Genomic DNA, 25,891 nt, shown 5'->3' with positions numbered 1-25,891 from the left:
AGCCGCTGTAGGGCTTAGGGCGCTCGTTTCATCCCTCCCCTCCCTCTCCCCCACCTGAAGTTGATTATCGTTAATGTATTGCCTGCTGCATTCCAGAGTAGTTTAAGTTTATTTTCACTCTCGCATCTGCCGCGGCAAATTGCCTTCGAGCAACTCCTCGCGTAGTGTATTCTTACATGACTGCATTTCCAAGAAAGTTTCTTAAGTAAAGTTCATAAGGTTTATGGTGGCTTTCAGTGAAGCGTGGTGCTGTAGTTTTATCTTGAATTGTGACCAAATCATTCATTGAAATGTACAAATGCAAATGTTGAGGCAATTTGCTCATGCGCGACCTCTCGCGTTCTATAAAAATTCACATAATTTTACCAGATTTTGCAAAAACATTTCATTAATTTTTTACATTGAGAAAATATTGTTACTGGGTAATTATGTTAGTACTAGTTGAAAAGCAGTTAAACAGGGCACATATTTATATTTTTATCAGAGCATTCACTGCAAAAGGAAAATAGCAGCTCATTAGAATATAAAGCGTGAGCAATTTGCCTTCGTGCGACACCTCGCGTATTAATATAATTTTATGATATGAAAAGATTTTTGGTCTGTACCAAAAGTTACGGTACGGTATGTGGATAGTGCTGAGACACACTGGCCATCTAGGAGTTTTTTTTTTTGGCAAATTCAGTCCAGGCACCCCATAATGACATGTCTGGAGAGGTTCTCCATCACAGTAGCATCATCCTTGAAGGGTTTGTGATCTGATCAAGGGACAAATTTGTCAGAGACTAACTTCATAATTTTAAATACAATACTGAAATAGGTAGACAGACTATTTTTCATATCTTGAAAGCATTTTCCCCAAATGATGTAGGTGCGAAAAGCACATGGAGGTCAGACTGTGTTGGCATTTGGGTGCCTATTTGGAACATAACAAACGAATGACAGTTTTAATTCTGGAACATTGCCATTAAAGCTTCGTAAACTTACATCAGAAGGGAATCTTAGCCTTAATTGCTACGGTACTGTATTGTGACATTATAATGAACTTCTTGAAAGTGGTTTATTCGGGAAGTTGTATTGTGCTTTACACATTAAATGTATTGACTCCAAATATGTACTGTCAATTTATGGTTTGAGTCTATCACAAGTCAATAGAGCATGAGTCTTGCACCCTGCTGGATGGAGAAGAAGTGCTTGGTTTCATATCAACATGTTGGACATGTAGACTGCTCGCCAGCTACAATGGCATATACTGGTGTTAATACCATTGATATCAGCTGTGAGAAAGAACAACCTTACTGAAGGACAGCATGAAGTAGAAGAAGAAGAAGAAGAAGTGGTTTAGACCATTTTGGTGGTCACCTTTGTTTTTAAAACTTGAATATGTAATCAGTTGTGAACTCTTGTGTTTCTTTTTGCAGTGGGTGCTGTTATTTTAAAGCACCAGGAAATACGGTACTGCTTTTAGGTACTGGTATTTCTGTGTAAGGTATTTTCATACATGTGGAAAATTGTCATAGTAAAGCTTACTAAGAGATTTTTATTAATTCTAAATAGCCTTTTAAACCTGACTGTAATGATGTCACTAGTTAGTTAAGACCAAACATTGGTTTTATTCAACATATAAACAAGGTGCTATGGGTACATAAACAACTAAAGAATCGATTCATGCTATATGTTCCTCGTATGTTCACACAGAATTGATGATGTTAACTATAAATCAATTTTACTATTATACTCATTACATTCTTCCCCAGATCAATTTAATACATAGCCCTGTAAGTAACGTGGGGTTTTACTACTCTGCTAGAGCTGTGGGGTACATTATTCCCATCCAGTTTTCTCTCTCTTGTTTCGCAGTCCTCGTTCAGATTGGCATCATCACTTTCCATCATTTTTGAACTTCGATGTGGCTTAGGAGGAGTCATATCCTGGTTGATGTTATTTTCAATGTCTTTCACTTGAATTCCATCTTAGTCTTCTAAATTAGGCATCTGTCCATTCGGAACAGGGCATCGACTAGATACAGCTCTCTCTCTTCCATCAGATGTTCAAACATAAGAATAATTAGTATTTGCTTCTGTAAGTTGAACCTCCTCAGTCAATGGGTTGAATTTACTGGCATGAATGTTTCCTCTCATGAATACAGGGCCTGACATTATTAGCCATGTCAAAAAGATTGATCCATTCGCATTGCCTCTAGTGTGAGTAAACATACATTCATGAGGTGGTGTGTCAGAAGCTGAGCATAGAAGAGACCATATAGTATTCAAAGACTCCTGAAGAACAGTCTCCCATTGCATAACTGAAAATTCTCAACATTTTAAGGTCACAAACAATGCAAAAACCATTAACTGTCTTGTCAGTGAAGTAACTAATATTCTCTTGAAGTCTTTTTATTTTCTCACCAAATTTACAATGCTACCTATATTGTAATGTTCAATTAAAGAAATAGTTTCCTTCATGATCGGTGCAATAGACCTTAAAGTGAGGTAAAGAATACAGTTTCTAGTACCTATGCAAGCATGGACGCCCATATGACAGTTTCTAGAGGGGGGTCCAGACCTGGGGATACATAGTAATTTTAATATTTTGGAAGATAAAATGGCGATTTGTATTCTGCGGTAGAATAACCCACGGTATCCACTGCCTGTTGGTGGTGGACGGTGCTACCGCTTTTACGTAATACTGACTTTTAAATCATTTTCTTGAAATGAAAACACATGACTACACTAGATTTTTGCCTTTTCCTGAGAGCTAGAGGGGGGCCGCGGCCCCACCTTGCCCCCGGGTATGGGCGCCCTTGTATGCAAGTGTAAATGTAGAAACTGTGGAAGTTACAATGCCATATAATAATCTAAGTATCCTACCAATGAAAAAATAAAATACAGTATTATTTCCTGTTTCCTCCTAACCCAAAAATGGTACGAAGTAAATGTAAGCTACCAAACATCAACAGAACTATACTCAATGTAAAGTAAGTTTAAACAAAATCACGAATCTTCATTACTTCCAATACCAAACTCAAACTTTTTATTCCAGTAACTGGATCATTTGCTCACAATTTTTCTTTTGTGCTAAGTAATAACTTTATCACTATGAAAAGACAGAGTATCTTCAACAGCTGACTGTTCTTTACTACTACTTGTTCAACAAAATTCCAGCACCTCAGAGTCTCCAAAAACCATGAAAACCATAAAAGTAGTAGAAGATTTGTTACTATGTGCTGTAACATTGTGACATGGGTAAATTCGAGTTGGTGACGTGGAGTGGTAAGTGTTCTGTAGTGTTGATTTCATGAATCACAGGAACTGCCTTAACTTATCCTTGTTTATTTTTCTGATTTTTACTATTTGCTTCTGCTATATTCTTGTAGGCAGAATTTGTTTTGATACCTGATAGAGGATCAGTTCTTTATAACAACACTGTTTTATAATACAAATAAAATAAAATAATCACATTTCCTCCACAAGACATTATGAATAGATAGGACAAAGGAAGGAAGAAAAGTGTTTCTGGGAACAATACTTCCCTGAATGTCAGCAGGAATCACATTTTTCTTTTATGTTTGCTATAATATCTGGTGGATTTATCCGCAGATATCCACGAAGTTAGTGTCTTGACAAATGCAAACTGTATGGGAGTGCAGATAATTTTGCTGATAATTTCTAAGTAAGGAAGTTTATTGATTTTCACTCAGGTATACTCTTCTTTTTGTTTGTGGTAAGGTGACCCTTAACACTGGTATGGAGAATGGTGACATATAAAGAGCCTGGAGTCTGTAAAGCCGTAAACCTGACTTAAGCCTAACTGGTTTCTGCTTGCAATTAGTGGAAGGAAGAAACTAAGATTCCAAAAGGGAACCGTTCAATATATCGGGAGCTGCCACAAGAGGAAATCCCTCATAATAAACCTGTGATTGTAGGAGGTCTGGCCTGTTGTACTATTTTAACAGATCTATCCATTTCAATAACTTTCAATAACACAATGATGTATGTATATTGTAGTTAAATATTTACAATAGCCGCGGATAACCATTCACAGATGAGAGTGCAGATGAAGGAAGTGCGGATGCAGAGTGGATGTGGATAATATTTTGTATATCCACGCAGTCATTGACTGGATTGGTCGTGTCTGCTATATGAGCAATACCAGGTTTACTCACCAAATCATTTATAATACCAATATAGTTGGTCCTTTATGGACAGGTTTCCTATGGGAATCAACATCTATATAAAATAATTTGTGAACTTCTCTCCGACACAAGACCCCGAGAAGCCCCTTTAAGGTATTAATAAGGCCACCTCAAACCACAAGATGAAAAGCATGAACCTACAATTCTGTGATGCACTTGCTGAAGATTCTTACTTAGTAGTCAGGCTATGTCTATGACTATTGGTCTGTTGGAACAAAACACTGTAGGCAATGCAAAGCTGAATGAAAAACATAGAAGCTTTGACAAATTCAGCCATGTGGCCCTCCCATGTATCTAGTTCATTTTGTGGGAATATATATTTCAAGCACCACAAATAAACATTAAGTTGAGCCAAGCATGGAGATGACTGTCAGGAAAAGAACTGATATTATTCAGTAATGAGTAACAGCCACCTCTAATGATATAGCAATTAATTGGTTTACTAATAGCTTACTGGGGTTCTACAAGGTTTCTAAAGATGAGAAACACCGGATGCAATTGTTACTTGGTAGAGTGCCTGCATGCTGTCAGCTTGTTGGCTAAAGTGAGTAAGCTTTTTTCTTTTTTTTTCCAGAAGTAAACTAGTTCAGTTCCCTGTTCCATGATACTTTGATTTAACAGGACAACACTCATCAAGTTATGAACTTCCAATGACTGTATTTTGCACTAAGCCAAGCAACCCATGTACAGTATTCTGTGCACGTTCTTTCCAAAGTATTTTATTGGATTTTAAAGAATATCCTTATTACCTCATCTCTATTTGTAATTTTACATTTTCAAATGATTAGAAAACCACCAGATTTGAAGATTGCCACAACTACTGTATTTTATGTACCAGTAATCATTATGACTTACCTAAAGTCTTCAATCCGAACTTTCTTGTACCATCGGCTTAAAGTGTCTGATTTACTGTATACACTCTCCAACTGGAAGGAGAATCACATAACATAAATAATTAAGGTATTATAAAGTGAACATCTGCAGTTTATTCTAAGTTTATCATTATAAAGGGAATATATTAACTTTTATATAAATTAGTTTATGAAGCTTCTGTGATAAAACAAGCTTCTATCTGATACAGTATATGAATACAACATCAAATTGTAAAGATTCAACATAAGAAACATATATAGAAAATAAAAACACATACACAGAAATATACCATACATACTGTACTTTTAAAGATGGGATGCATTAAAGGAGAATAAGAACACATATGCAAGAAAAAATAAAGACCAGTGATAGGTCAGTGTGGATAGAGAGAGGGATAGTGAACAACAACAACAACAACAACGACAATGTTATTTGCTTTACATCCCACTAACTACTCTTACGGTTTTCGGAGATGAGAGAGGGATAGGAAAACAATGTAAAACATACATAAAATAAGACGAGGACAACCAACATATCCTCAATTACTGCCATCTTTATAGATGTAGGCTACTTTCTTCTCATCAATCTGAAATGTCTCTTTCTTTAATGTTTCTTTACTTAACACCATAGTTGTTCATGTACATTATCCAATTGATTAGAAGAATCATAGCAGCATCGTTTTTCAGATTTGATCCTTGGAAGACAATGAATTAGGGCATTTGACAATATGACATAAAACTAACTTTCTGTGGCTCAGGACATGAAACATATTTTCTCAGCATCTTTGTGAATCAAGAGTAGAAATACCTAATAATCTTCTTACAAAAATACTAAAAGATACTAAAAGTAGTACCTGAACTTGAACTTCATTGGCTAAATCTTGCCATTCCCTGGTGTTGTGATCCAGCAACTCTGGGACCCACTGCACTCCACCCACCAGTTTGATTGTTGCTGCAAGGTCACATTCACCACTGCATACTCCAGGTGTTGTAGGACGTGGAGTGGTTGTAGTAGTAGTGGTAGTGGTTGTAGTCGTCGTAGTTGTACTACTGGTTGTAGTTGTACTTGTCGTAGCAGTCTTTGCAGCTTCTAACAGTTTTTCAATAGAGATTGGTGTCGTCGATGGTGTAGGCCACCCAGTGAAGGCAGTTGTTGCTCTATAAAATGAAATACCTCCAATTAAATGAAAATTTAATACACGATTATTTAAATCTAGTAGTCTATTCATGCAATAATAATGGAAAATACAAGGGACGATAAGCCTGGATATTTTTATTGTTAGGCTGAAATCAATGGACTGAATTCAAGGGCACCCACAGGGGTAAGCAAATAGAAAATTTTATTGTTTCTTTTTGGTTTAATCTGTTTACTTTTTATGCATTCAAAATAAACACTCGGTAAATAAACGAATGAAAGATAATATATTGTGCGTAACTTGCTTTGGAGACATTACTTTCCACTGTCATTGCCCACGTTTCCCATTATAACCAAATGGGAAATGTGGATTTCATTTTTCCTAAGCAAGAATTTTAACCAGATTGTGCTTAGACAATGAAGAATCAGCACTGTAGAAAATGCAAAGACTTTATTAGGAATCCAAATTCAGAAACTGAACTTCATGAAGTGCACAAATTTCTGCCATGTGTCGTCATGAGTCTTCAAGAAGAGATGTTGTCCAATAAGACCCAGTGGAGTGTGGTGGAAGCGAAAACATGTTGGATGGATTTGCTAAAGACAAACTGAAACGAAGTTTATCAAAGTATCCAGACATTAACAAATAAAGTGTGTTGATTTAGAGTTAAGGAAAAAAACTTAATTTTCACTATTGATTTTAGTTGATGTTTATAAAGAGATTCTGGAATCAGAGAGGCAGAATCTGACTTTCAAACATACTGAACTGTTGAATGTGATCAAATACAACACTTTCCATTTGTTGTGGTAGTGACTTTTGTTTTGAGAGTAATTACAACTAGGAAAATGTATGACTGTATGAATGTGCTGAAGTCTGTTTTCAATTAAAATAGCATTCTTTTGAGGGAGTAAAATAGTCCTTTCCCAAGTCCCTTTTTTGTGCTTGTAAATTTTCCTTCTTTTGTCTTTTTTTTTTTTTTTTTTTCCCCTTTAAAATATGGGCTCTAGCGACATGTTGGAGGTTGGGTTCTGAAGGGACTGAGTGATGAATGAAAAGTACAAGAAGGAGCAGTAGCAGATGACAGTCCCATAACGTGCAATGTAGGGATGCAACACAAAAGTGATTTAGATATCCACTGATACTAGAAATTTCTTAAAACTCAAGTAAGGACAAACTGATGATTAAACCATTCTAAAAGTTCTGCTCAATCTCTGGAAGCCCGCAGAGAGTTACAATTTCGAAGGCAATGTTCCTACAGGGAAACAACCACTCATATTATTGGTTAGTATCCCATCCCTGGTTCAAATGCTGCACGTGGTGCACTCTGTGAATGATACATCCTTATCAAACCTCAATGGGGGTTAGCAAGGTGGTTATGTAAAAGAAAAAAATAACCCTCATATTCAAAGCATGCTTACTTTAATAAGGCAGATGCGAGGTATAATATAACGACAATAAAAGAAATAATTAATTTCTCGTGACAAAATTCTCAGGGAAAGTATATTATTGGTCTTTATCTTCAAAGGCTGTATGATAGATGGTGGATTCTACACTTTAAAGAGGTGGAAAACCTATGAGGCTAGAAGATTTCAGGAAAATGACTGAACATAAAAAATATTTTTAGCAACATTCTGGACAATATTGGTGAGGAATTCCAAACATAGTACAATACATTGCTATTCTTCAGTGTGGACAGTTCCATCCATTGAACAAGCTTTGACATTGGCCATCATTTTGCTCTGCACTATGTGCAGAGTTTAATGATCATTCAAGTATCCGATGAAAATAATGAAAATAAAAATAACAGACTGTTAGTATTACAAACAAAACTAGCAATCATACAGAATTAGAAGGTAAATTTCATATACAAATGCTCACAGGAGTTTTCTTCATAACTTTTTTATTTTGTTAATTTTTAGAACTTGCTTTATGTTGCACCAACACAGATAGGTCTTATGGCGATGATGGGATAGGAAGGGCCTGGGAGTGGCAAGAAAGCAGTCATGGCCTTAATTAAGGTACATCCCCAGCATTTGCCTGGTGTGAAAATAGGAAACCATGGAAAACCATCTTCAGGGCTGCTGACAGTGGGGTTCGAACCTACTATTTCCCGGATGCAAGCTCACACGACCTTAACCACATGGTCAACTTGGCCGGTTTCTTCATAACCAACAATTTGTCAGAAAATTGGGCATATTTACATTTTAGAAGAGCAATTTTAATAATAATGCTACTTGCTTAACGTTCCACTAACTACTTTTACGGTTTTCGGAGACGCCGAGGTGCCGGAATTTTGTCCCGCAGGAGTTCTTTTTACGTGCCAGTAAATCTACCGACACGAGGCTGACATATTTGAGCACCTTCAAATATCACCGGACTGATCCAGGATCGAACCTGCCAAGTTGGGGTCAGAAGGCCAGCGCCTCAAAAGAGCAATTTTCAGCATGTGGCTAAGGGCACTAAGTTCAAAAAATGGTGGGTAAATGCATAGACCAATGACATAAAAAATGTCCAAGATCTTATGAAAGGATCATCATCATCATCATCCACAGCTTCCAGCAACTGGCTGGGTCTGTTTAGAACATAAACCCATTCCCATTAACTCTGTGTCTTCAGTTTGGTCCAGTCCTTCCCTATTTTCTTCACCCATTCCTCCACTCCTTTCAGCAATCTGACCCTAGGTTGTCTTATTCATCTATCTGCCTTCTTCTCCATCTCTTGCATCTTCCTGGGTTTCTGTCCATACCATCTAAGCTTTGATTCCTCTAGTAAGGTATAGAACTGAATAAGAATCAATGATACTGTATATGCTACACTATGTACAGTATATTGCATCAGTTGGTCAAGAACAGTTTTAAGAAATCATGCATGTTTCTACAGCAGATTCAGCCTACTTCCATGTGGGTAAGAAGGTGAGATGAGATGAATATATGACCCCTCCTCCTTGTGCGGTGACAGACACCGAGTGAGGAAAAGTAACCTGCTACCACAAAGATCTAATTTGCTTGAATTTCTTTGAGTCTGGTCGAGGGATTGTCATGTGTCACTCCAGCCAGCTTCACTCATGCCAATAAGCTTCACATGCTGTTCACATGGAGTGCTGAAGCACTGTCACTGGGTGGTGTGAATAAAAATGAGCACATACTCTTTATTCACAAATTTAGGGCTGGCACTCATAATGAGGTGAAAAAAAACCACTGTTGGTAGCAGTCACTCACAGCAGACTTGTGACCTTGAGCACACACTCCAGTCGCTCAAGTAGTGGAATGGGCGCTCCAGATTTCTGGTGAATAAAGACAAAGCTGGCATTCATTCCAGTAAGCGCTGGCTCATGTTTCCTTGAGCTGATTCAGTAGGTGACTCCAAATGATAGTGTCAAGTTCAATAGCATGGCAGAGTTTATGATGGTTGTAAATTGGAAAAGAAAATGTTATAAATTTCACAGATAATCATCTCATCCGGATTACAAAGTGTTATATAGGTCCAATAAGGAACACAACTGAATGGTTAGCAGAGCGTTTCCTTTGGCACTCCGAAGAAACATGAGGTGGTGCACTAACAAATGAAGAAAAATTGAGAATCTTGTTGCGTTATGTTGGTAACCCTAGGTTTCAGAATGGAGATGATGAAGACATCTTGGAGCACTGTATCAGAAACATTTTCACAGGTTTCGACATGAATAGAAATTAAAGCAATTTATTAGATAAAATTCCAACAAATGTTGCTCAGATGCAGGAAGCACAGGTTAAGTGGAAAGAACGTTTTAGCTTCCCTTATGCTGTTGGAGCTGTAGACAGTACTCTTGTACAAATTAAGAAGCCACATGTTCATGGGAATGAGTACATTTACAGAAAAGATGTTGCTACCATTAATGTACCGGCGACTTGCAATGGAAAGGAAGAGTTCAACCAGTGTAGATATACTGTATCATGGCCTGAATCCGTCCATGACTCCCAAATTTGGAGGATGTGTGTCTACCTTTCAAACGACCGATGGTAGGGTTATTCTCCCCCTGCATCAGATTCGTCAGTTGCTTCTCCCATTATTTTAATGATATGGGTTTGTTTTCCAGTACACTATAAATCTACTTTATATTTCATTCTTGTTTTAATGTTTTGTAATTTTTTACCAAAAGTTGTTGGGCGGAAATATTTAAGTTAACTTTAGCAAGTAGTTCATACTGAACTACATTTATTGCACTTGTTTTCTTGTGCTTTTTATCTGGTAACTGTGACTTTGAAAAAAGAATTGTATGTTCCTTTAAAATGGAGATAAAAGCAGACTGGAATTCCACGTTGTCTTCTACCATGTTGAGCATTCAACTATCCGGAATTCATCAGAGTGTTATATACATGGCATGTGCACGAGCTTGATCAATAACACTGAGTGGCTGTTCCAGACACTCGAGTTTAAGCTGTGTTTCCACTATACATTTTTATTCACCACATATGCGGAGTGGAAGCTCATTGGCAGACAGCGAGCACATGCTCATGTGCTGAGACTTATTTTTATTCACACCATCCATTGTCTCATGAGAAAACAGGTGCAAGGTAACAATGACAAATTCAAACTGGGAAGAATTCTACATGCTCAAAGGTGCCAGTAAACACTAGTGCTCTTATAAATGAATTCAATCATAGAAAAGGTTTCATACATAATGCAATAAAATGCTATATAAGCCAAAATGGGGTAAACCAAAAATAATCTTGTTTCCCATCAACATCTTGGCAGTTTGTTTTTAAGTACACTGTATCTTCAAGCAAGGAAGCTTAAAGTTTTAAGTGACTTAATAATATTATCATAGCCATGGGCCCTCCAGTCCGGCTCTTTGGCTGAATGGTCATGGCCACCGCCTTCAGTTCAAAGGATTCTGGGTTCGATTTCCAGCCAGGCCAATGATTTTTGCTGCATTTGGTTAATACCTCTGGTTTGAGAACTGGGTATTTGTGTTTGTCTCAATACACACCTCTTAAAATGCAAAATACATACCACACTAGCGAACACCACTGAAACATTGAATACATCCCTCCACATAGGACTGGCTGTAAAACAAGCCGTCCACGTACAAGAGACTGTTCATACCTGCGACTCTACCACGGTGTGGAAAAAGAAGAAGAAGAAACCAATAGACCTCTAATTTTACACAGTATTTGAACCATAGGGAAGTAAAGTTTCATTTTAAAATGCCTACATGCTTAGGCTCGTGCACGATTGCCTAGGTGAGAAGCCAGTGGCAATGCTACTTGGTTACCACACTTGTATACTGTATCTTGCTAAGAAGATATAAAACTCTCATTCTGGGCAATCTATCAATCAAATGTTTGAGTATCAGAATTCTAATGTAGCATTTTAAATTTAAATTTCAAGTGTTGAAAAAGAAATCTGAATTAGTTGTGTTGGATGTGGTTATAAGTTTTCTACAGGGTAGGCTTTTTAATTTATTCAGGCACTTTCCTTCCAGAGTAGCTCCGTAATAAATACTATATATACTCTCTTACCATTGGCTCAAATATATTATCACGAATTTGCTGACTTCAGTTTGATAAATCATATATTCCAAACATTTTAGGCTGGGAATGAGGAGAAAAGAGGTGAAGGAGGTGAGAAAGGATATAAAGATGAAGGAGGAAATGGGGAAAAGGGAAAGGTGTGTTACAGAAGAATTCTACTGCTAATTCTGAAAAATTGTTTTTAGTAACTAAGCTATGAGAGATTTTCTTACCTGGTTGGAGCTCCATGCCGAATTTTTGGTAAGTTTGGGTCAGGACCAACGGCAGGCTTTGGAGTGTTTGGCCGGGGAGTAGTCTTCCGTGCAATACCTGGTTTGGTTGGGAACACTACTTTTGATCCTGATGCTGTTGTAGCTTCTGTTGAACTAGCAGAATTAAATCCAGGGGGAAGGAATGCAGAAATATCTTGTGTTTTGCTTAAAATTGAATCTATTGGAGAAGACGGTTTCTCTGTTGTGAAACCTGGAGGAAGGAATGCACTGATGTCTATAGGCTTTGCTTTACTTAATAAGCTTTCTATTCCACTTGATGGTTTTTCTGTTACATTTTCCTTAGCTGGAGGCTTGTAACCTGGAGGTAGGAATGCTGAAATATCCACAGGTTGAGCTTTACCGAAAAGATCTTTTGCTTTTTCTGTACTTGAAGATTCTTCCTTAGTTAGACCATGATAACCTTTTGGAAGAAGTGCACTGATGTCATCATGCTTAGCTTTATTGAACAAAGATTCTGTATGTTTTGGTTTGTCTTGAGTATTATTCTCATTCTTTGAAAGGTTGTATCCAGGAGGTAACAAAGAGCTTGGATCTTCTAATTTGATACTGCTCAGCAAATCTTTGATACTTACTGGTTTTGAGGTAATATTGCCCTCTTCTGGTGGCAGTTTATATCCTGGAGGAAGTAAGGAACTTACATCTTGAATTTTTACTTTATTTTGAGAACTGCTAATGCCAGATGATCTACCACTTGCAACTCTAGATGCATTTCTCAATTTTGTATCTGTAATTGGAAGCCTTCTTGGTTGATCTCCTTGAGGCTTATTTAAGAAGTCTTCAGCTGGTGACACTGTAGTAGTTCGTCGACCTGGAGCTCTAGGTTTAAAACCAGGTGGTAAAAGACCAGTAAGATCATCCTGTTGAATATTTTCAAACAATGTAGCTATCTTCTTAGGTCTTGGAGTCGTCCGTGCAGAATGTGGTGTAAATTTGCGAATGAACACAGGTGACTTATATGTTGTAGTGGAAGGTGTAGTGGAAGAGGTAGTAGTATTGAATAGCTTATCTGTAGGCATTTCTGGAACAACAGGAAATTGAACTGTCCCCCCTGACAAAAATCTAATGGAGAGATCAGACTGGACTCGATCCAGTTTATCTAAAATACTTTCAGTTGTTGCCTGTGGAGTTGTACTACTTGACTGAGTACTATTTTCTGAAGGAACTCCTGGATCAGCTGTGGTTTCCTCATCTTTATGCAACAGAACTGTTGGAAGAACTGGAGCATTTCCATCAGAACTTATAGCTGTCAATGATAAATTTCTTTCCTCTTGTCTGACAATATCAGAAGGCAAAAATCTAGCACCAGATACACTACGGCTAGTTTGTACTGATGCAACGATCACCCAATCTTCTGTTGAAGACATGAGATTGGTTTCTGGAGATTCTTGAGATGGGTTGGAAGGAGTCATTTCTTCTGTCATGTGACGGAAAGGAGGCCCTGTGACGATCATCGAGGTTCCATTTATGACACTCTTGGTAGTCACAACAGAGACAATTGCCTCTCCTAGAGGACGGTCTATCTCTTCTTCATCTTCACTTACTTCTGACTCTGGTGCCATGGTGCTAGATGGAGACTGTTTCATTGTGACTGTACTGTGTACTGAAACAGATACTGTGTCAGATTCATCAGAAGTATCAGCCAACACTGTTGGTACATGAGGTGATTCAGTTGCATCAATCAATACACTATCAACAAAACCTTTGAAATTATCCTGTTCAACAAGAGTGTGCTTGGGATTCATAGTTAGAACATCAAACGTTCTTGTATTATTTTCTTTATAAGTATCCTTTTCTATAAGAAATTCTTTCCCAGATGAAGTGTCTGTTTTATGATCTTCAGTGTTTGGAATACTTGATTCAGTATTTTTAATATGCAATGCAGTATTTAGATCTTCAAATTCAAGAGATTTGAAAGTTTCATTATCTGATGGCAGAATAGCTGGAGGATCTACCGGGTTGATAGTTAAATTATCAAGAGGGATAATAGTTTCTGTATCTGGCTGCTGATCCTCAGCAACTGTAATAGAGTCTTCCTTCTGTGTAGAAGTGATCATGGCTGATTGTAGATCAGTAGTGTGCACAACTTCTTGTTCTAACACAGTTGCGTTCTCACCAAACGTTGTTGGTTCTTTCCGAAGATCTGTTGTTGTTTCTTCTTTGGAATTGTCTGTAAATGTGGTAGTTTCATCATTTAAATCAGTTGAGATGTAGTTGTCAGTTCCAGGCTGATTAGTTAAATATTCATGTTCAGAATTTATTTCAGTAGCGTTTACTGCCACAGAAATGGTACCTTCCGTTGTATATTTAGCTGTAGAGCTAACGGGAATAGGTGAAGATTCTAATGAAGGATTTACTGAGCTTGCTTCGTTTGAAGCATTCTGTTGATCATAATTATCTTCATAAAGAAGGTCAACATACTCTACCAAAGGATCAGCCTCTGTTGTTGAAGTGCCAACAGGTCTCTTTGGTGCAAATGGAACTTTAGTGGGACGAATGTTGAATTGACGAGTCTTTCCAGGAGATTTTGTAGTTGGTGTAAATCTATTACTTCTTCGGGTTGGAGGAGGAGGGGGTGGTGTTGTAGATGTTGTACGATACCTACTATTACTTCGAGATCTATGCCTTGTTGTAGAAGTGGTAGAAGTTGTCTCATCATCATAATCAGATAAAGTTCGAGTAGGCTTATTTCGACGTGAATCGTTGGATTCTGGACGAGATCTCTGTGGTGATAAGAAATTATTCCGTGATCCTGGTTGTACTCTTGTTCCAGGTTTCTTTCTCAAAGTTGCATCCGATTTGTTACGATCCTTTTGACGGACAGGTGTTGGACGTGTATTTGGCTTTGGATTTGGAGTTGAAATATCATCCACTTCTAAATGCTGGTCAACATACGTGCTCAACTGAACAACATCCTCTGCTGATAATGGTGGAGAAAATGGTTGAGGTCTTCGAGATTCAGGTGCTGTTGATGCATCAAAGCCATTCTGTGGAGGCCGTCTTTGATTTAGAGAAGAAAACTGGTCAACTAAACCTTGTGGATGTTCAATAGTGGGGAAATTTTGAAGTAGTCTAAGATTGTTGGGATCTCGAGGTGGAGGTGATGCACCAGAAAAACCATTTGGACTGATGGTTATATGATCCAAGAATGACTGAGGATTTTGCAAACTAGCTTGTGCAGAGGAACCAGGTTGTGAGAAAGAATGTTCGTGTTTCACTTCTGAGAAAACTTGAGGCTGTGTCTGGCTTGGTTGGAACTGACCAAAAGAAGGTTGCTGAGGTGGCGTTCTCTGAAAGAAAGCATCAGGGTTTGTAGGTCTTTGTAGTTGTTGTTGGGTGACAGCCGGAGGTGGATTAATTGTTTGAAAAGTACTGTACTGAGCTGCTGCATTACTTGGAGGTAGTTGGAAAGGTGAAGGCTGCAATGCGGTAGGAACTGTCTGATATCGATACTGCTGCTCCTGAAATGATCCAGTTGATGCTGGGGTATGGAATGGAGCAAAAGATCCAGTAGAAGGTTGAAGCTGCTGAAAAAAGCTCTTGTACTGGTCCTGCTGAGATGGTTGTAAGGGAGGCTGAGGAAAACTGGGCACAAACTGCGTCTGAGGCTGCTGCTGGTTGCCACTGAAGAAGTACTGCTGACCTGAAAATATAAGAAGAAACAATTGTCAATACGGTTGTTGCCTTAGACAAAATTTACTTGTTATAGCTAAATACATAGGAATGCAGGTTGGCTAGATTGTACATTAAAATTTTGTTGAATAATGTTGTCAGTTTTAATTCACTCTAACTATTTTACAGTTTCAAAAACTTTCAAAGGAATTATGTTTTGCGTTATGACCTTCATTAATATCAGCTACTGGTACATGTACAAAGTCATTTGAGCTAGAAGTGAAATTCACAGTTTTTCTTGGAAAATGCAGCCCAAATCAAGATATACTACTACTACTACTACTACTACTACTACTACTACTACTACTACTACTACAATTGGGCCCATGAGAGTTGGAGTCTGACATTCGAGTGGCGAAAGCAGTAACTACGAAGTAAGCTGCATTGTCATAGTTACCTCCATCTGTGGCATATCACCACCCTTTCATACAGGCTGAGTATTTAATATAACATATAGGCCTAATGCAATTCAATAAACTTCGACCCATTCCGAAACTTGTGCTAATAATTCCAGTATTTAAGACAGAACATGCCATTTCCAATAAATATGAGAGTTCATAATCACTAACAGACTCGTCAGTTTCTGATAATAACCTCAACAAATGCACACGTTAAGTACAGAATAGAACTGTACAATTAAACACTGATTAAATTACAAAAAAATAAACTAACAACGAACATAATATTCATAAAACAAACATGTAAATACATAAAGCAGCGATAAGTAACACAGCTAACACAGTACCACTAAGAATAAAATCACGAAAGGGACTGAGAGCAAGCCAACCCACGTGATTAAAGCTTCCTTAAATGTGGCATCGCTCTTGTCATTGCCATAGCAACAGCCCATTTTTGAGCAACGTTAGTCAACTTTCTCTTGCCGGTGGTGCTAAACGGCAGACTCCAATTCTTGTGGGCTTTAGTATCATGTGTAACCTCCAGAGAAGCCTGGTGCAGGTCTTCCAAGATGACTCCTGTTGGCAACCTGTACATCTGCAAGGATGTGGCCAAACTATGATTAATTATAATGCTGAAGATGTGCATATAACCAGCTTCCGAGCCATCGGAATTAACCCATAAAGGTTAAACACTCTGACCCGGTCAGGAATTGAACCTGGAACCTCTTGGACCAAAAACCAACATTCTAACAATTTAGCCATGGAGGCGGAAATAACAATAACAATAATAATAAGCTGATACCTGGCGTGCGCTGCTATTCCTCAATAAATAAAAGCTGCTTTTTTTAAAATTCTACTTTATGCAATTTTTTATTAACATTTTTATTCATTAAGCTTGGTTGTTTTTATTTATGTTTTTCTTATTACATTTACTTGTAATTTCACTTACACAACAAAGAAATGATTACTGTAAATATGTTCGATTTTTTAAATTCCTATGTCTATAAATTTGATCAAACTATTTCTATGTGCTTACATAAATGGCAATTTATTTCCATGATGTTTATTGTAACGCAAGTGGATATGTGGCATTCTTTGTTTTTCCATCTGGCCTGGTGCGAAAATGAACAGATTCCTCGGCAATAAGTTACATACCGGTCGAGTTGGCCGTGCGGTTAGGGGCGCGCGGTTGTGAGCTTGCATCCGGGAGATAGTGGGTTCGAATCCCACTGTCGGCAGCCCTGAAGATGGTTTTCCGTGGTTTCCCATTTTCACACCAGGCAAATGCTGGGGCTGTTCCTTAATTAAGGCCACGGCTGCTTCCTTCCAACTCCTAGGCCTTTCCTATCCCATCGTCGCCATAAGACCTATCTGTGTCGGTGCGACGTAAAACCACTAGCAAAAACAAAAACAAAAAAACAACATGAAAGTATAAGTCGAACACGGTATGTTGGATTGCTATTTCCAAATAAAAGGCAATGAGTTGCCTAGTTACACGAACCTCTTAGCAAGAAAGGTACCTACTTCATAAAACATAGCGGTGTTTTCCCATCTCCTATATACAGCATTTCTTACCGTACTATCATGATACCGTTGCTTACGCTATTATACAAGGCTGAGAAATGAGCAATGAGAGGTAGAGTCACCGAATTTAGTTTTCAGTTCTCCCGCTGGTATCGCCTTTCTTAGACATAAGTTTTGAATATCTTCTTATGTTCAGCACGGAACTTGTGACAAGTGCTTGTGAAAATTCGCTGATGTATAGCTAATTATGATGCTTACGGAGAAACCACGTGTTTTGAATGTTGCTTATGATCCATTTTTGTTGTAGTGCAAATAATCATGCATATCATGGCCATGTTTGAAACATTTCAAGAACATTTACGGTTTCATTGAAGCTGTTCCTGTCACCGATTTCTTCTGGGCTTACTTTTTTCGAAACTTCTTAGAAGGTGCTGCTGCACACTGGCCGGACTCTCCTTAGGTCAGCAATAGTGCCTGTCGAGAATATATTGTTGTGATCTTACATTTTTAATATATGCTATATTAAAACTCAAAAATATAGGCCTGCTGGGATCTAATGATTGCTGAATTTCATGTACAAGTTCTGCCTCCTTTCCACACAAGGAGTGAATCATGACAGCATTCACTTGACAAATTGTCTGTCACAAATCGGACAACTTTGTGACGATGCTTGTTGTTTAGAGGGGCCTAAACATCTAGATCATCGGCCCCTAATGGTACGAAATGAGACGAAATGCAATGGCAATTTAAAAGTACAAAATTCATCCACTGACCAGAATTCAGAACGTGATGAAGAATGAAGGAATGGATATGAATTTAAAACAATCAGTGGATCCGACCCTCAATACCTCACCTGACCAGAGGGACTGTTTCCGAAGCACAGTCCTGAATCGATGATGCTTGTTGTCTAAAGGAGTTCAATATCCATGTCAACGGTTCCTCATAATGGCACTTATCGTTAGTAAAGGAGAACCATGGTATTTCTCAGGTTGCGGTATTAATCAAAGGCAACGCAAACTCGTAGTGTTCCTCACCTAGGTGTACTAAACACAGGCGCCGGTATTCCCGTATTGTTCCGCATATAGTGGGTACTAATCATAGGTAACGAAGACCCCCGGTGTTGATCATATTGTGTTACCACAGGCAACGTCCAGACCCGTGGTGTTTCTCACTTAATGGTACTAATCACGGGCGCCGGTATTCCCGTGTTGTTCCGCATTTAGTGGTACTAAACACAGGGACTGGAAACCCACAATGAACCCCGCTCTACTGCTATGAATCACAAAACTATTGCGTACCGGTACCTAACAGCATGGTACTAATCGCAAGTAAATGCGACCCATGGTGTTCCAGGCATGATGGTACTAATCACAAGTAGTTTCATGGTTCTGATGCAATCATCCTTTGGTCGCCCCTTTTAGTCTCCTCTTGCGACAGACAGGGGATACCGTGGGTGTATTCTTCGTCTGCGTCCCCCATCCACAGGGGTAGACAAAGATAAAAAAGGAGATAAAAGTAGGGATCCGTCACTTCGAAAAATGAAGTAACGGACGAAGAAAGTCAAGGGCCATGAAGGGCGTGAAAATGAAAGACTTTCTAGGCCTCGAATGCTCTAATACCGTCGGGGTCGGAAAAGAACAAGAGTTGACCAAGGGAGGTCGGACAGGACATGAAAGTTAGGAATCTGGCACAAGTAAGTGGAAGCAATGCCAGGTCTCAGCTAAGGACCCCGTGGTTGCCAACCCACGCTCCCAAGTTGAGAGCCCCTGGGGCGCCTTTTAGTCGCCTCTTACGACAGGCAGGGGATACAGTGGGTGTATTATTCATCTGCGTCCCCCACCCACAGGGGGCGGACAACTTGGAATCTAGTCTTCAACAACCTGTATGGCCTCGCATGTTACTTTGGACAGTTGATCTCCTGTCAGGCTGTGTGTAAAGTTAATATGACACACTAATCCTGTAATGTATGGAAAGACCTTTGAACAGAATGCAGAGCAATTTATTAGCAAGCTTGTCTTCAATACCTACAGCATCTCTCTCTACATCAGTCATTCCTAGATGCATATCCAAATTCCTGTCATAGACCAGCTTTGATTTTATTGCCATCTCATCTGTGATGACAGAACCTTCCTTTTCATTATCGTACTGTAAGGATTTCTTGTCTGCAATGAAACGTGCTCATACCAAGGAAGAAATTCCTGTCTCTCCTCTGGAATAGCCAATGTAAGTTTTATAAGATTTTTGGTGTTCTGGGTGCACAATATTAAGAGATCTTAGGAACCTGTAGTCTGTGGATGACCTGTTGGACAGTAATATGCAGACCTTTGCAGTATTCTCTTTGAATTTACACTTTTGTTTATAAAAAGATTAAATCTGCTCAATCAGGAAATTTGTTTTCAAATCACCTTGTTCAGCTAGTCCTGTAATTTCATTTTTGAGTTGATACATCCTTTCTTTTAAATTGGTAATAATATGTTTCTGCTTCATTACAAGTGCTATTTGTATCCTAAATTTTCTGACTATTTTTTTCAGTTTCAGACCTACTTTAGTGGAGTATAGTTTAAGTTTAATAAAACAATGTATGCCTGTGGTTTTATATAATGATTCACTAATAATTACAGGTGAAGGGTCATTCTCTTCACTGGCTGTAGATGTGGTTCGTTCCACATCAAGTTCAATTTTCTTGTAGGGTTTAGCTTCATTTCCCACTTCTGTAGCCTTCCTCTATGTGGTCTTCCTGTATGTGATGGTCTGTGTCCGGGAAAATCTTGAAATACGGATGGAATGACTTTCAGAAGTAGGATTTTTAGTGCTGTGTGTTTACAATATTATCTGAGTCCTTAATATTGTAGAGGGTCAATGTTCCCTCATAATGTTTACTCTGTGTTTGTGTACTCTTTGTATGATGCATTATTCTATGATAAAATGTAGATCAGCTGTGTGGCTATATAATATGTGTGTAGTTGGAGGAGCTCACTCCAGGGATGTTCGACGCCTACAAATGGCGGCGCTTTACCAGCACGGCCGCCACCCAGACGGACAGGAAGGATCGATGGATGAGGAATAAAGCGGTTAATACCGACTTAGTCCTCCCGTCCACGCCGAAGACCAGGGACGCCACCACGAAGGTGGAGCATGCCGCCCCCCTGGCGCCGTGACTGTGCGACCCAGGCTGAGCGGCTCGGCACTGCGAAGTGGACGCAGACCGCTCCTCCAAGGATCACCTTCACGAAGTGGTCGCAGACACAGGCCTACCAGGAAGGGTCTGTTACCCGGGCGCAATCCAGGAAAGCGCCCGCGAAGACGGACTGCAGCACAACAGTGGAGCAGGACGCCCCCTGGCGTTCTGAGGCTGCTGTCCAGGCCCAATCTGCGAGCATGTCTGTCGAGTTGCTGACCTCGATGTGCGCCCCACAGGACCGGGAACGCAGTCGAGTGTTAACACCGCCGCCAACCAGGAGAAGGAAAGAGACGGCGACGCAGCGGAGCCAGCAGCTACCCCGGGGTCACCAGGCCGCGAGGAGGGCCACCAGGACGAGGCCTCTTCTCCTGCCGAGAAGGAACCCCCGGGAAGAAGATGATGCCGGACCAGGAAAAAGAAGGCGACGCCGGCCCATCAGGAGAAAGCCGCCCAGCCGCAACCCAGGACTGCTCCTAGGACAGCAGTCCAGCGAGGAGCCAATCAGGAGAGGACCTCACCGGGTAGCGGCAGTCAGGTGAGATTTAAACGTCCACCTCAGCAACTCTTGCAGTGTTTCCGCTGTCTAAGGTGGGGCCACCGGCAGGAGAGGTGTGGACTCCAAGTAAGTGGATGCAGGAGGAGAACATTTCCAACATCTCCTGTCATAAGGTACGATTTTGTTAAATTTTTATTGTTATCTCGTGTCATGCACGGATAAAGTGAGCGAAGTGCTGTCCTTGTTGCTATGCCGCAGAGCGGTGAGAGATGTAGGGGGGGGGGGGGGGTGGAGATAAGCTGGGCACGTCTGCCCACGGTTTTCGTCGACGCCGAGGAGCCAGTACTGGTCTCGCCGTAGTTCTTTCCGAATTGATTTACTGGGACTTCTTAACACTGCGTCGCAGATTTCGTCCACTTTCCCCTCAGTTAAAACAGAAGGCCCACCACTACCTCCGGGAATTGTACATGAAACGTTGTTATAAGATCGCGCACCGTATCAAGATATGGACAATTGTGACAACGCTACTGAACGCACTTTTAGTGCCACGGCTCTATCGGCTTTTGCATTAGTAAGAAATCCTCCCTTACTCAGGGGGATTTTGTGTCGAAAATGCAATTTTTTGAAAACAGTGTTATTTAGTTAGATGAAATGAAGTCGCGTATGACTTTTAGTGCCGGGAGTTTCCGAGGACATGTTCGGCTCGCCATGTGCAGGTCTTCTGACTTGACTCCCGTAGGCTACGTCATGGTGAGGAATTTAGTTAGATACGTTGACAATATGACTTTGCTGGCAGGACCTAGTGTTTGCAGTGCACTATGTCTTCTGGCATAGGCTAGAGCAATTTTGTTACTTTCACAGATCTGTCTCTGTTTTATCCTTGGCTTTGACAATATGAAAGTGATTGAGGTATCAGCGATGCTAGTAATGCCAATCCTTATGCAGCCAGTCCCTGCTATGAATGGTGTGAAAATGTTGCTCATAGGGTCGGTTGGTGTGTGCATTTCAGTGGGCTTGGCAGACTGATATGTAATAGCAACTCTGGCTCGGTGAGGAAAGCAACGGGAAACTACCTCACTCCTCATTTCCCTAGTACGCCTCTTCAGTGATGCCTAGGCCATTATGACAGCTGATGGCAGAGCTGTTGAGGATCCCACCAGCGGAATCGCTGACCGACTGAACACACATACGTTGACAATATATTCCCAAAGTTTCGTGATGGTACTCAGTCTACAAGTGAGTCAAAAATAATATTTTGTTTCGACGTGCATAGGACAATGCCCCGCTCGTGGTAGTCATCATGATATAAAGTGAACTATTTTGTCTATTTGGACGGGCAAAGTTGAGCCTAGTCTTCCTGCACAGTCAAGAAGGATGTGAGAACTTCCGCTGTATGGCCGCGAGCGCACAGATCATTTCCGCTGTAGACAGAGGTGCAAATTGTTGTTGTTGCTGGGTTGATATAAACACATTCAGAAAAGGATGGGTGGTAGACTGCTGAAATTAAAGCATGACCTGAAAGGCAGAAAGCTTGAAGTTGGTAAACCACTTGGTGGGTTTACACAGGGTCACAGATAAAGAAATACAGTCTGCAGGTTTACTATGACAAGGCCATAAGAGACAATTTTGGAGATGTCAACGCTATGTAAAAAGCAGTGTGGGCAATATTTTTCCGCAAGCTCTCTGCTGATGAACATGCAATGCATACTCTTTGCAGCATAAACTGGTGTAAATATAAACAAGTACAGCCAGAAGGAAGATCATATAAACAAAAACACAGTCTTCCTGAAGCTGTGATGAATGCTACCAAGCCCACATTTCGGATTCTAGCACACCCCAACCTGTTAAAAAAAATGCACTCACCGCAAAACTTAAAACGCGAATGACAATGACAACCAATTAATATGGAAAAGGTGTCCAAAAACGACATTTGCTGCTTCTGATGTTAAGATTGCGGTATATGATGCATGTTTGGTGTTAAATGATGGAAATAACAGAAGAATCAAGGTCCTTGAAAGTTCTGAGAAAGATACGACGACCAACGCATTGCTACTTCAGAACTATCAGGGGAAATGCTCATCACAGAGTCCAGGAAAAAGAAACAGCTGAAAAGGAGACGTTTACGAGAGTCAAAAGAAGAAGAGGAATATGGTTATGGCCACCATTAGCTGTTTGTTTCTGGTAAATCACGTTTCAAATTTTCTTTCTTCATTTCCCGTAAATTACGTATTTCAATGTATACGGAACATTTTCTCCTAAACTACTAGGGCTATTCTATTGAAATTTGACACAGTTGTTTTAAATAACCAAGTCTACAATAGCCTTCGACAGTTTTTTCCTAAATAAATTTGGAAACCAATTATGCATTTATATATAGGCCTGACCATAAAAAGGTCAAACAAGCCATTGAGAGGGTGATTCTAATACAGACAGAAAGCAGTGAAAAATGGGCTGTTTTGATAACATTAGATGTAAAAAATGCTTTTAACACTGCTTCATGGCGCATTACTTCGAGAGAACTTCGTAGGAAGAACATTTCTCGGTATCTACAACAAAAAATTGCTAAGTACTTCAAATGACGAAGAATAAGTGCTGGCGTTCCACAGGGATCTGTCCTAGGATCCACCTTGTGGAACATTCTATATGATGGCGTCCTACGTCTGCAGCTGATGAAAGGGACAATATCTATCGGTTAAGCAGATGACCTTGCAATAGTGGTAATAGCAGAGAATGTAGATGAGCTGACCTTCCGAGTAAACGAATCATTGAGACGAGTTAACCTTTGGATGGTAAATAATAAATTGAGACTGGCACCACATAAGACAGACTGTAATTTTGAAAGGTTTCAGGAATTGGAAGAATGTCCGCTTCTTATTAAATGATACAGAGATTGTCCTGGGGAAGTCTGTACGATGCCTTGGGTTTCCTATTGACAGGAATTGCACATTTGGTGCACATGTGAAGGCACTAACTCAAAAGGCAGAGCAGAAGGCATCGGCATTAGCTAGACTTATGCCTAACATCGGGGGGACCAAGAACAGTTAAGAGCCGGATTATGTGTTCTGCAGTATATTCCATTTTACTCTATGCTGCACCTATCTGGCACAATGCACTCAGGAAGAAGATTCACCGAAGAGGTCTGGAAAGAGGACAGAGGAAAATTCTGCTCAGAGTTATCTGTGCTTATCCAATTGTTTCGACAGCAGCTCTACAAGTTGTAGCTGCCATTATTCCCATTGACCTGCTCGTGGTAGAGAGAAAACTTTGGCATGAAAGGGGTGCGGCTATATCTGCTGAAGAAATGAAAGCCTTGAGGAACCAGCTTTTACTAGAATGGCAAGACCGATGGGATGGCACAACCGATGTTGGCCAATGGGCAAAAAAAGCTAATACCCGACATAGGAGGCTAGCTTAAATGTAGACATCAGCAGGTAGATTATTTTTTGTCGCAGGTCCTGACAGGACATGGAAGATTGGCGTATACGCCATGAAGATGGGAAAGACGCAGGAAGATGGTTGTTGGTACTGTTCTGAAAGGGATACAGTAGAACACACTTTTTTCTACTGTGTTCGATGGGAAGAAGAACGAAGAAAAGCCTGCTAGCAACTTGGCCGACGTCTCACGCCAGAGAATCTGGTTCAGATCATGTTGGAGAGCCCGCTTGCCTGGAACACAGTAAAGCAATGGCGACATGCATTATGGAGACGAAGGAGAAAGAATAAAAAGGAAGAGCACAATAATATAAATCACTCCATTATGATGTCATGCCGTCAAGCAGTTCCAGAATGGGCTGAGTGAAGAGGGCAGAGGTTTTTAGTTGGTGGAAATCCAACTCCCACACAGAGTGGTGTCGGTGTCTTTGAAAGATTTTTCCCTGCCACAAAACTACTACTACTACTACTACTACTACTACTACTACTACTACTACTACTACTAGGCCTACTCCTTTTATTACCGAGCTCGATAGCTGTAGTCGCTTACGTGCGGCCAGTACCCAGTATTCAGGAGATAGTGGGTTCAAACCCCACTGTCAGCAGCCTTGAAGATGGTTTTCCGTGTTTTCCTTACTTTCACACCGGGCAAATGATGGAGTTGTACCTTAGTTTAGGCCACGGCCGTTTCCTTCCCACTCCTAGCCCCTCCCTGTCCTATCGTCTGTGTCGATGCGACGTAAAGCAACTTGTTAAAAAAACTCTTGTTATTGTTTGTTCATCTACATCATGGCATCTACAGCCCTTAGTCATTCTCAGTGTAGCTATGACGAAGTAAACACTGGGTATATAATTAGAATACGCAGTGTATACATTCGAGCATGTAAGCTTCATTATCCCTTCAGACGGTAGTGGGCGTCATTTACTGATGTGGGAGAGGTGCTTCATATATTACGTTGACATTCTCTACTGTATTCCAGTAAGAACCTGCATTCTGAGCAAGTCCAAGAGCAATTATGTATTACATATTGAGTTTGCCAACTTGGCTTGATCAGCTGACAACTCATTTCAGCTTTCATAGAGGCACGCTACTAATTACATGGCGTAATAACGTGAAGCTGTCTACACAGCGTTCTATATCACTGGTATTTCTGTTTACCAAGTTACAATCTACTATACGAAAGAGTGTTTTACAGTATTGGGTTCCGACAA

The 25,891-nt window shown here is 40.0% G+C and overlaps 1 protein-coding gene across 1 annotated transcript in view; it reads right to left on the bottom strand.

The window, feature by feature from the left end:
- The window catches only part of LOC136880930 (uncharacterized), a 168,125-nt gene that overhangs the window by 18,556 nt on the left and 123,678 nt on the right, over positions 1-25,891 (bottom strand). Inside the window, exons 2-4 of the mRNA XM_068229012.1 lie at positions 11,920-15,619; positions 5,919-6,222; positions 5,048-5,118 (exon numbers count right to left, since the gene is read on the bottom strand). Of these exons, the coding sequence (XP_068085113.1) occupies positions 5,048-5,118; positions 5,919-6,222; positions 11,920-15,619 (4,075 nt within the window). The remainder of the gene's footprint in view (positions 1-5,047; positions 5,119-5,918; positions 6,223-11,919; positions 15,620-25,891) is intronic.

This window comes from Anabrus simplex, chromosome 1, assembly GCF_040414725.1.
Source record: "Anabrus simplex isolate iqAnaSimp1 chromosome 1, ASM4041472v1, whole genome shotgun sequence".
NCBI lineage: Eukaryota > Metazoa > Arthropoda > Insecta > Orthoptera > Tettigoniidae > Anabrus > Anabrus simplex.
The sequence above is the reverse complement of the archived record's forward strand: the minus strand, read 5'-3'. Positions and strand labels throughout refer to the sequence as shown.